Source organism: Geotrypetes seraphini, chromosome 14, assembly GCF_902459505.1.
Source record: "Geotrypetes seraphini chromosome 14, aGeoSer1.1, whole genome shotgun sequence".
Lineage (NCBI taxonomy): Eukaryota > Metazoa > Chordata > Amphibia > Gymnophiona > Dermophiidae > Geotrypetes > Geotrypetes seraphini.
This window is the reverse complement of record NC_047097.1, coordinates 7,121,244-7,134,170: the sequence shown is the minus strand read 5'-3', so window position 1 is coordinate 7,134,170 and position 12,927 is coordinate 7,121,244. Positions and strand designations below refer to the sequence as shown.

Below are 12,927 nucleotides of genomic sequence, written 5' to 3'. Positions count from 1 at the left end.
AACCTTTACCTCCCCCTTGTTCAACAGCACCCCTTCCCTGCTCCCCCTGTCCAACAGTAGCCATTATCCCTTCCTTTTACCTTCCCCCTGTCCAGCAGCACCAGCGGTCTTTCCCTATCATCGGGCCCTCTCCTCCTTTTCCCGTTGCCGGTGTGCCTGCAGCGGTGCCTTATGTGGAGCTATCTCCAACGCTCACACTCTCTCCCTGTCCTCCTGCTCATGGGTGCTTGATTTCCCCCGATTTCTGGTCCTTCGATTCCTGTTTGTCTCCTTGGGCAGCATTTTTTTTTTTTTTTTCTGTTGAGGCCGGCTTCCAACCCGCTGAAACCACCGCGTACGTTGTGCACTGCACGCCGCACACAGCCGCATGCGCCACAAATGGAACACAGCATGGAAGCACAAATCACGGTGGCAGGGATCACGCTGTTTCAACTGCACGTGCGCGGGTAAGGGTTTTATTATAGAGGATACACACAGTGAGGAAACCATGGGAGCCACAACTGCTTGTGGTACTGTGATTTGTTCTTGTGCCAGTATGACAGTGCTGAATGTTTAAACATATTGTTTTATTTAGTTTTTTTTTTATCCCAATGAGCATGCTATATGGGTATTGCCGAAAAGGACCCCTGAGGAAGGCCTAATGTGTTGAAACATGAACCATATTGGGTCCCCTCCTTTGCTTTATCAGATTTTATTTGGGATTGTTGTTATTGTTTAATAAACTGTTGGTCATCCAGATCTACTCTTCTCTAGCTTAAAATTCCAGAATAATTCATCTCCCTGAAAATTTTTTACACCTCATCCCCTTTTCCTTATATCAATCCTCATCTCTGCACCTCTTCCCATACCCTTTCTACGCGGAGCAATTTTATAACTGGTTATCTAGCTTAGGAGACCAAGTAGGCATCTATTTGAGAGGCTATTTTAAACAGATGCCTATATAAAATAGCTTCATATAACCTGATGAAATTGTGGATAAATGTACGCTGCTGAAGCATACTTTTTGACTCCATCCAAACACCTACAGTTGAGTCACATAAAAATATACAATGGAGGTCCTCAAATCCAGTCCTCAACACAGTCTGGTTTTCAGGATTTCCACAATGAATATGCATGAGATCTATTTGCACTCACTGATTCCATGGCATGCAAGTAGATCTCATACATATTCATTGCGGAAATCCTGAAAATCAGGCTGGGTTGTGGACCTCAAGGACTGGTTTTGAGGACCCCTGGAATCTACTTTCTTGTCATAGCACATATGTTTTACACACGGGGTAAAATTAGAAGAGGCCTTTGCACGTATAACAGGGTTTACATGTGATAATCGCTTTATAAAATTACTCAAAGTCTGGGCAATTTTACACGTTTCCTCACATACAACACTGTTTATTTGGATAAATAGCTTCAAAAAGAGTTCCCTTTTGTGTATTACTGATATCTACAAAATAATACAAAAATATAGGGCCTAATATTCAGTTGCCAGCGGGCAGTACTTTTGCTGTCCGTCACCAGCATTAAACCTGGATATTCGGTACTGGGCCACTTCTGGGGACTGGTATTGAATATCCAGGGGGTTTTTAACTGATAAAAGTTAAGAAGTAATCCAGTTATTTTTTTATTTATTTTTTATTTTATTCAATTTTCTATACCGTTCTCCCAGGGGAGCTCAGAACGGTTTACATGCATTTATTCAGCTACTCAAGCGGTTTTCCCTGTCTGTCCTGGTGGGCTCACAATCTATCTAAAGTACCTAGGGCAATGGGGGGATTAAGTGACTTGCCCAGGGTCACAAGGAGAAGCGTGGGTTTGAACCCACAACCACAGGGTGCTGAGGCTGGAGCTTTAACCACTGTGCCACACTCTCCCCCAATATTCAGTGCTAACTGGTTGAGGTTTTTTTTAGCTATTTATGTGGTCCTATTTAACTGCTAAACTTTTCTAGTTAGGTACTGAATATTGGTGCCTAACTAGCCCTTTTTATCAAGCTGCACTGCCGAGCCGCGTGAGCTAAATGCCAAGCCCCCCCCATTCTATTCCTATGGCAGCTCAGCATTTAGCTCATACAAGTTTCAAGTTTATTGAAATTTTGATTTAAACGCAATATCAAGTATTTTCAATGCGTATAACAATAATAATTTGGGGGGGGACAAATAAAACATTTTAAAACCATATACATACAATTTTATCCATAGTTACATTAAAGATACGTAAAGAATTAGAGGTTAAGTTACATTTGATTTAAAAATAAACAATTAAAATAGAATAACAATTAGCAGTGCCGCTTGATAACAGGAAGGGGGGTAAATAAGTCAAGTGATATAGCCGGTTAGTGGCTAGCTGCCAACCATGGATACCTGGTGGGAAATAACTGGTTATCTCACGTTGAAGGTCTGCATTTAGGTGTTAAAATGCTATTTTCATTCCTCGCCAGTTAAATAGTTTTGAATATCAGCCAGATAAGTTTCATATGTACATATATTTAGACAGGAACAGTAATTAAATTATTGAAACGTCACCATACCTAGAGGTAAGGAGCAAAGTGTTAACAAAAGAATTCCAAAGCCGATCTCACTGCCCTCAAAGTAGTTGGTCACAACAAGGGGCGTGCAGTTGAGCAGATGCTCCGCTGTTATTTGATCTGGTTGAGGACAAGGATCTCCTGTAAATTAAGAAGAAGAGATGGTTCTGAAAACAGGCATGGTCATACAGAATTTCTGTCCAGCAGGTTCTGGTTCGGATCTAGTCACGACTGATAGCAAAATGACTACACTTGCTGGATGGTCTATGGCAGGAATTGTCAATTTCATCAGCTGGAGGGTAACCATCAACGGTATGAGCACAAGGTCTGTTGTAACTACAAGCGTACCTGAAAAAAAGAAACCTTATGCACGATTTCATGAATATATTATGATGCTTCTTACACCTTTGTTGCATTGCAGCTAGTGATTGACTGGTGTGTCTCTAAGAAAGAGGAAGGAATGGTAGAAACATAGAAGATGACGGCAGATAAGGGCCATAGCCCATCAGGTCTGCCCACTCTACTGACCCACCCCCAAGTCTACTATCCTAGGGATCCCACTCCTGGTGACAGGTTCCCTTGGCTTAACCCTCTAAGGGATCCCACATGGGCATCCCATTTACTCTTAAATTCTTGCACACTGGGAGCTCGTTCCAAGGATCAACCACTCTCTCGGTGAAGAAATATTTCCTAGTGTCGCCATGAAATTTCCCGCCCCTGAGTTTGAGCGGATGCCCTCTTGTGGCTGAGGGTCCTTTGAGAAAGAGAATCTCTTCTTCCATCTCGATACGGCCCGTAATATACTTAAACGTCTCGATCATGTCTCCTCTCTCCCTATGTTCCTCGAGTGAGTACAGCCGCAAATTTGTCAGCCTTTCCTCGTACGATAGATCCTTGAGCCCCGAGACCATCCTGGTGGCCATCCGTTGTACTGACTCTACTGTCAGCACATCTTTTCGGTAGTGTGGCCTCCAGAATTGCACACAGTATTCCAAATGAGGTCTCACCATGGTTCTGTATAATGGCATTATGACTTCAGGCTTCCGGCTGACGAAACTCCTGCGGATGCAATCTAACAACTGTCTTGCCTTAGATGAAGCCTTCTCCACATGATCAGCAGTTTTCATGTCTATGCTGATGATCACTCCCAAGTCTCGCTCTGTTGAAGTTCTAGCTAAGATCTCACCATTTAAGGTGTAAGTTCTGCATGGATTTCTGCTGCCGAGGTGCATGATCTTGCATCTTGGATGGGAAGACTAGATAGGCCATAAGATCTTTATCTACTATTGTTCTCTATGGGCTCCTTTTACAAAGGCGCCATAGCAGTTTTAGCGCGCGCTAAAATGCCGCACGCTGCTACCGCCTCCTTTTAAGCAGGCGGTAATTTTTCAGCTAGCACGCGCTAATCCTGTGCGTGCGCTAAAAACGCTAGCGTACCTTTGTAAAAGGAGCCCCACGTTTCATGTTTCTGTTCTCTTTGTTGGAATGCTTTGCTTGCTGACAGGTTTCTTTTTTCTCCATAGGTGCAAGCTCTCTTCTCTGCCTCTAGCTCTTTCCTCTTTTAGGGCTCTTAGCTTTTCTTCTATTGACAGAAGTTCCCTCCTTCAGCGCCTGCAAGCTTTTTTCTCATTAGCAGCCTACGTCTCATCTCACAGCCATTAACTATTGTCTCTTACTGCCTTCAGATTTTCTCTCCCCACTCACAGCCTGCTATTCATAAGTTAACGTGCTTCTACCTCTCTGGTGTCTTTCTCCTGTGGTAGTCCATTTTGTTCTGCTGGTGAGGTTGTTCCTTGCCCCCACCGCTGTATGTTGCATAAAGCACCAGCCGGTGGGAAAGGTAGATCCTTCTAGAAAATAATTTGTGTAAGCAGCACAAATCTTGAGTAAGTCACAGGTGGCCTTTTGTCACCAATTTAATTAATTGTAATAATTTATAACCTATCTTTATAAGAAATCTGGCTGTGAGATACAGCCATTCAATAAAATACATAAAAGAACAATAACATTTCACAAGATATAAGCCTAAGCAGTTACATGTCTCTAACTAGGTGTACATGAAAGACATTGTAGGTCTAAGCCTGATTGTCAGAGGGCACAACCCCATTGCTCACTCCTATAACAGGCTGATTAATTGGCTGCTTTAGGACAAAGGCCAAGAACAGAATGATTAAGGTAGGTGACACAACTGTACGTACATTAGGGATGGGCTGTCTTGATTACATTTAATGTGACAGTGCTGTGCTCTAGCTTAAAACTACGAAAGAGATCACTCATTTAAAATTTCAGACCATTTCCTCCCCAATATTAAATATACAGAGAACACAACACCTCTTAGGTGGGAATAAGAGCAGCTCGTGACAAATACCTTGTATTTATTTATATGATACAACCCATCCGATCATTAAATCTTATTTTTTCACGGTCCTTTATATTTTCAGCTTAGTTGGAACCAAAGCTAAAATCTGGCACCATAAGTCTTCATGCAACGAGCAGTCCAACAGAGAGAAGGCCCGCAAGCGCAAAGAGAAAACAGTGGGACAGGACAAAAAAGGTTTCCACGAGAGCCAGCGGGATAAAATCAATGATGTTTTATTTCAGTCCAAAATATAGGAAAAAAAAAATAGCGTGAGGTACAATAAGCTCATCACATTTTTATTGATTCTTATGTGATATTATGTCCTTTACATATTTTACATGTACCTGATTAAATTTTTGGACATTACTTAAATCAATTTAATTGTTTTGTAAACCGCCTTGAATACTTTGGGAGATTTAATGGTATATAAGACACCACATTAAATTTTTTTTTTTAAAGTTCCTGTATATATCTATATTTTTTTTTTTAGATTGATGTATTATCTTTTAAAAGAGTGATGCCATTTTCAGCGATGTTCAATTCACAGGTTTGTTCATGGCATCCTTTTATTGTCTATTTGATAATTTTAAAATTCATTTTTATTATTTCTTTTGTGTGTTTATTATTCTTATGTTTCAACTGATTTTCAACATTGGTTTTACTTGTTTATATTAGTGGCCCCTGATGCAGGTTGATTGGTATGCCGAAACACTATTGGTACGTCTTCACTACTGTATGTTTTGGACTGAAATAAAACACCATAAGTCTTCACTCACAACTGAGAATTTATCCTCCCTCACTTCCAAACATACCTAGTCTAGTCACTGCAGTGAGAGTTCTTGGCCATGGGCCCTGTATCAAGGTTTGTTCTGGAACCTTGCAGTCATTGGGCTTGCATATGCGTAGCTACTAGAAGAGAGCTTCTATAAGGAGCTGTTCCAGAAGGGATGGGGGCCATATTGGACTTAGAACTTATAAACGGGGAAAATGTTTCTGATGTTACAGTGGGTGATCATTTGGCATCCAGTGATCACTGAATGGTGTGGTTTAATATTAAGACAGGTGTAGAGAGGGCTCTTTCGAAAGTAAAAGTTCTAGACTTAAAAAAACACCATTTTTTTTCAGATGGGGGATTACGTCAAAAAATTGTTATAAGGATGGGAACATCTGGAAGAAGTAGGAAAGCAGTGGATAAAACAGAAAGGATTATTGTAAGGGCATCAAACCATTTTGTAAAGAAAAGAAGGCTGCTTTGGGTTAGCTTTCATAAACTACAAAAGATCGCAGAAAGAGGAAGACAGGCTACAATATCTAGAAAAGTTTAGAGAGGTTGGTTGAGTTATTAGTATTTTTTATTAATTTTAAAAACTTAGAATATTTATAATCATGTACTGTTTGCTTGTTTTTGCATTTTAGCGCTCAATTAATTATTGATTGTATATATTTTTTAGATTTATGTGCAATAGCTTATGGAGGCACAGCCCCTGACGAAAAATGTGAAACGGTTGGGCAGCCGTCGGGCGAGTATGATATGTGCTTTCCTTTCTTGGACACTGTATGCACGTTAAGCACTTTATTGGTTTAAAATTTTTTTTGCACAACACAAGTCACTTGACCAAATGACCATCAGAGAGTTGTTTATCCTAATAAGGGCAATAATTATTTGATTAAAAGTGAAGCCTTGGGAAACATCAGGTCTGGTTGCTATTTTTACTTGTTTTTTGTTTTGTGTTCTCTCTTTTTTTGAGTAGTAACATAGAAACATAGAACATGATGGCAGAAAAGGGCCACGGCTCATCTAGTCTGCCGACACTAATGGCCCATCCCCTAACTACCTCCATGAACAGATCCCACATGCCAATCCCATCTTTTCTTAAAATCTGGCACGCTGCTAGCCTCAATTACCTGCTGTGGAAGATTATTCCAGCGATCAACCACCCTTTTGGTGAAGAAATATTTTCTGGTGTCGCCATGAAATTTCCCACCCCTGATTTTCAACGAATGCCCTCTTGTTGCCGTGGGTCCTTTAAGGAAAAAGAGATCCTCTTCCACCTCGATATGGCCTGTGACATATTTGAACGTCTCAATCTGCGTTCCTCGAGTGAGTACAGCTGCAACTTACTCAGTCGTTCCTCATACGGGAGATCCTTGAGACCCGAGACCATCCTGGTGGCCATTCGCTGAACCGACTCAACTCTCCGCACATCTTTTTGATAATGCGGTCTCCAGAATTGTACACAGTATTCCAGATGGGGTCTCACCATGGATCTGTACAATGGCATTATGACCTCGGGCTTATGGCTGACGAAACTTCTATGGATACAGCCCATGATTTGTCTAGCCCTGGATGAAGCTTTCTCCACTTGATTGGCAGTCTTCATGTCTTCACTAATGATCACCCCCAAGTCACGTTCTGCTACAGTCCTTGCTAGGATCTCACCATTTAGGGTGTAAGTCCTGCATAGATTTTTGCCGCCAAGGTGCATGACCTTGCATTTTTTGGCATTGAAACTTAGTTGCCAAGTCTTTGACCAATGCTCCAGCAGGAGTAGATCCTACGTCATACTATCAGGCATTGAGCTTTTGTCGAGCACTATGCTTTCATCTGTTGTGCTGTTGCCTACTATGTTGCATAGTTTGGCGTCATTGGTGAATAATATAATTTTAAGAATATAAGAACATAAGAATTGCCACTGCTGAGTCAGACCAGTGGTCCATCATGCCCAGTAGTCCGCTCACGCGGCGGCCCTCTAGTCTAAGACCAGCACCCTAACTGAGACTAGCCCTACTAGCGCACGTTCTTGTTCAACAGAAACTTGTCTAACTTTGTCTTGAATCCTTGGAAGGTGTTTTCCCCTATAACAGCCTCTGGAAGGGCGTTCCAGCTTTCTACCACTCTCTGGGTGAAGAAGAACTTCCTTACGTTTGTACCGAATCTATCCCCTTTCAACTTTAGAGAGTGCCCTCTTGTTCTCCCTACCTTGGAGAGGGTGAACAACCTGTCCTTATCTACTAAGTCTATCCCCTTCAGTACCTTGAATGTTTCGATCATGTCCCCTCTCAATCTCCTCTGTTCGAGAGAGAAGAGGCCCAGTTTCTCTAATCTTTTGCTGTACGGCAGCTCCTCCAGCCCCTTAACCATCTTAGTCGCTCTTCTCTGGACCCTTTCGAGTAGTACCGTGTCCTTCTTCAGGTACGGCGACCAGTGTTGGACGCAGTACTCCAGGTGAGGGCGTACCATGGCCCGGTACAGCGGCATGATAACCTTCTCTGATCTGTTCATGATCCCCTTCTTTATCATTCCTAGCATTCTGTTTGCCCTTTTTGCTGCCGCTGCACATTGTGTGGATGGCTTCATCGACTTGTCGATCAGAACTCCCAAGTCCCTTTCCTTGGAGGTCTCTCCAAGTACCGTCCCGGACATCCTGTATTCGTGCATGAGATTTTTGTTATCGACATCACTTTATACTTATCCACGTTGAACCTCATCTGCCATGTTAATGCCCATTCCTCGAGCTTGATTATGTCACGTTGCAGATCTTTGCAATCCCCCTGCGTCTTTACTACTCTGAATAACTTCGTATCATCCGCAAATTTAATCACCTCGCTCGTCATATCTATGTCCAGATCATTTATAAAGATGTTAAAGAGCACGGGTCCAAGCACTGAGCCCTGCGGCACCCTACTGGTGACACTCTTCCAGTCCGAGTATTGTCCATTTACCCCCCACGCTCTGTTTCCTATGCTCCAGCCAGTTTTTAATCCACGTGAGTATTTCACCCTCAATTACATGGGAACCTTGTCGAACGCCTTCTGAAAATCCAGATGTACAATGTCGACTGGATCGCCCTTGTCTATCTGTCTGTTTACTCCCTCAAAGAAGTGCAGCAAGTTCGTCGAACACGATCTGCCTTTGCTAAAACCGTGCTGACTGGTCCTCATCAGCCCGTTTCCATCAAGGTGATCAATGATGCTGTCCTTTATCAGTGACTCTACCATCTTTCCCGGTACAGAGGTCAGACTCACCGGTCTGTAGTTCCCCGGATCTCCCCTCGAACCTTTCTTGAAGATCGGTGTAACATTCGCTACCTTCCAGTCTTCCGGAATCTTTCCCGATTTGATCGACAGATTGGCTATTAGTTGAAGCAGTTCAGCTATGGTCCCTTTCAGTTCCTTGATGACCCTGGGATGGATGCCATCCAGTCCCGGGGATTTATCGCTCTTAAGCCTATCAATCTGCCTACATACCTCCTCTAGACTGACCGTCAATCCTGTCAGCTTTCCGTCTTCGTTTCCAGCATATAGCTTGATGGGTTCCGGTATGCTGTGTACATCTTCGATAAATACAGATGCAAAAAATGTGTTCAGTTTGTCAGCGATTGCTTTGTCCTCCTTTAGTGCTCCCTTTATTCCATGGTCATCCAACGGTACCACCACTTCCTTTGCGGGTTGTTTCCCCTTAATATATCGCAAGAACGGCTTGAAGTTCTTCGCCTCCTTGGCTATTTTTTCCTCGTAGTCTCTTTTGGCCCCTTTTACCGCCTTATGGCACCTGCGTTGATGTTGTTTGTGCTTGTTCCAGTTTTCATCCATTTTTGACCTTTTCCATTCCTTAAATGAAGTTTCCTTGTCTCTGATCGCTTCCTTCACCTCTACAGTGAGCCACGCCGGTTCTTTGTTCTTTTTCCTCTTGGATCCCTTGTTGATACGCGGTATATATATATTTTGCATCTCGGTTACTGTGTCCTTAAAAAGGGACCAAGCTTGCTCTAGCATTTTTACAGTGCTTATCCTCTTCTTAATCTTCTTCCCTACCATGAGTCTCATCCCTTCGTAATTCCCTTTTCGGAAGTTCAGTGCCGTGGCTGTCGTTTTGGACCGATGTTTCTCCCCTGCATCCAGATCAAAGCGGATCATATTGTGATCACTGCTTCCCAGCGTCCCTTCAACTTCTACATCTTGTGCTGGTCCTCGCAGGCCATTTAGAATTAAGTCCAGAATTGCATTTCCTCTAGTATTTTCCTTGACAAATTGTTCCAGGAAGCAATCGCCTACAGCATCCAAGAACTTGGTCTCTCTAATGCAGCCAGAGATGCCTAGGTTCCAGTCTATTCCCGGATAGTTGAAGTCACCCATGATAACTATGTTGCAGGGCCTAGGTCGGTGTGCCGACCTGGCCTGTGCTCAGAACCGCCTGCATGTTAACCCTGTCTGTGTTCTGATGCCCTGGATCAGAACTTATCAGATCTCCATCCCTACAGTTGCGTTTAATCTCATCTGTCATTTCTCCATCAATTTCTTTGGACTGCCCTGGTCGGTAGTAGATGCCGATCTTCGTTTCCAGGCCATTTGTTCCTGGAATTTTGACCCATAGAGACTCTAACTTATCCGTCAGTTGTGGCATGTTCTCTCCAGCAGATTCAATTTCCTCTTTGACGTATATGGCAACCAGTGTTCCCGCTAAGCTGCGTTGGCCTGCGCTCGCGCACAAAATATTACATCGCAGCGCAAAGTTTCTCTTCACAGCGCACACACGCGTCGGTAAGGTAAGGGGACGCATTGGGGGGATTGCACTTCCCCACAATTGCCATGCTTCGGTTCCTCTTCTTCCTTCCTTCCTCCCCCCCCCCCCCCGCGGGACCCTGCGGCACCATCAACTCTTACTCCCTCTAATGTCGGCCCTGCAGCTCCAGACTTCCTCGCACCTTCTCCCCTCCCCCTTTGGATCGCTATTATTTTAAATGTTATAGCCGCGGAGCTGTATCCATCAGTGGAGATGTCTAACCTCGGCCTGCCCCGGAACTCTTACTGCAACAGTGACTTCCTGTTCCTGCCTAGACGGGCGGCTGCTGCAGTAAGAGTTCCGGGGCAGGCCGAGGTTAGACATCTCCACTGATGGATACAGCTCCGCGGCTATAACATTTAAAATAATAGCGATCCAAAGGGGGAGGGGAGAAGGTGCGAGGAAGTCTGGAGCTGCAGGGCCGACATTAGAGGGAGTAAGAGTTGATGGTGCCGCAGGGTCCCGCGGGGGGGGGGAGGAAGGAAGGAAGAAGAGGAACCGAAGCATGGCAATTGTGGGGAAGTGCAGAGCTGCAGGGAAGAGTGTTGCGGTACCCAGCTGGAGGGAGAAGGAAGATGAGGGAGGGAATTAAAGGAGATGCCAGGGCTTGGAGCGTAGGAGGAAGGTATGCCAGTCTAAGGGAAAAGGAAGGGGGAGATGTGAGAGCATGGAGGGGGAGCGAAAGATGGAAGAAAAGGAAAGGAGAGAGATGCCAGAGAATCAGGGAAGGGGAGATACCAGACTATGAGGAGAGGTGTGGGAGAGGGAAGGCGAGGAGAGAGATGCCAGACCAATGGGGTGAAAGGAGAGATGGAAGGGGGAGGCATACAGTTTCTGGAAGGGGCATAGAAGGAGAGAAGATGCCATATAGGGGAAGAGAGACGGCAGACAGTGGATGGAAGGAAGAGAGTTACAAGAAGATGAGGAAAGGAGAAACCACAGAAGACAAAGGTAGAAAAAATTTTCTATTTATTTATTGCTTTAGGAGACATGTGTCACTGTTTCTGTGAAGCATTGTATGCAGAGTCCAGCTTCTTGCTGGTTCAATTTAACCTTTGTCTATGTATTTTTATTTTATCCCCCCTTTTACAAAACTGTGAAGCGTTTTTAGCACCAGCCTTGGTGGTAGCAGCTCTGATGCTCAGAATTTTATGAGCATCAGAGCTGTTACCTCCGTAGCTAAAATCCACACTACAGTTTTGTAAAAGAGGGAGGGGTTAGTTTGTGATTACATATTCCTTACTAGGCGAAGGTGTTTTCTGTGTTCTGTGTGTTCGAAAGACATGGTTTTCTGTTAGGATTGACGGTGTAGGATTGATCTGTGCTGGTCTGGCTTGTTTAGTTTTACAATGGGTGTATTGATGTACTGCTCACTGCAATATGTAAGATGCTGCCTTTTCCTAGGTACTCATGTGTGACGTGTGGTTTGTTACTAAAAATCATGTTTTTCTTACAGATGGGGGGGGGGTGCCAAAAAATGATGGGCCCCGGATGTTACATATGCTAGGTACGCCACTGTATGTAAAGATACCAGAAAGCTGGCGTAGCAAAAACTTCTAAGTTTTGAGTATTTAACCCTCCCACAATCTCACGGGCACTCGTTTCAAGTTTATTGAGATTTTGATTTAAACGCAATATCAAATATTTTCAATGCGTATAACAAAAATAAATTTGGGGAAATAAATAAAACCATTTGAACCAGTGTTCCCGCTAAGCTGCGCTGGCGTGCGCTGGCACACAAAATATTACATCGCAGCGCACACGTTTCTCGTCACAGCGCACGATCGGAAGAGGCGTACGGCAGATGGCAGGGCGGCGAGAGGAGAATCGGGCGAGTTGGCTCATAACTTGCTGGCGCCCGATATTTTTGGCTCACGGTGAAAAAAGTTTGCTCACAACACCCGCCCGCTTAGAGGGAACACTGATGGCAACGCCCCCACCTTTTTGAGCCACTCTGTCTCTGCGGTATAGTTTGTATCCCGGTAGCACAGTGTCCCAGACGTTTTCCTCAGTCCACCATGTTTCCGTGATACCTCGAAGCCCCTCAGCCAAGTCTCTTATGAAGATGTTAAATAGGATCGGGCCCAAGACCGAGCCCTGCGGCACTCCGCTGATCACCTCCATCGTATCGTTTACCACTACCCTCTGAAGTCTACCTCTAAGCCAGTCCCTAACCCATGCGGTTAATGTTTCACCCAGTCCCATCGAACCCATCTTGCTCAATAACCTGCGGTGTGGGACGCTATCAAATGCTTTGCTGAAGTCCAAGTACATGATGTCCAGGGACTCCCCTATATCCAGCAAAAATGCAAATGGAAGAAAAAATAGTCAACACGACTTTTTCTTAGATATATTAGTGATAGGAAGAAGTGCAAAAGTGGCATTGTGAGACTCAAAGGTGAAGGGAAGAAATATGTAGAAGCTGATAAAGATAAGGCTGAATTGCTTAACAAATATTTTTGTTCTGTGTTCACAGCTGAAGTG

General features: G+C 44.0%; 1 protein-coding gene across 1 annotated transcript in view; it reads right to left on the bottom strand.

Annotated features, from left to right (window-relative positions):
- The window catches only part of LOC117348294 (dual oxidase 1-like), a 201,892-nt gene that overhangs the window by 61,810 nt on the left and 127,155 nt on the right, over positions 1 to 12,927 (bottom strand). Inside the window, exon 15 of the mRNA XM_033920228.1 lies at positions 2,525 to 2,662. Coding sequence (XP_033776119.1) covers positions 2,525 to 2,662 — 138 coding nt within the window. The remainder of the gene's footprint in view (positions 1 to 2,524; positions 2,663 to 12,927) is intronic.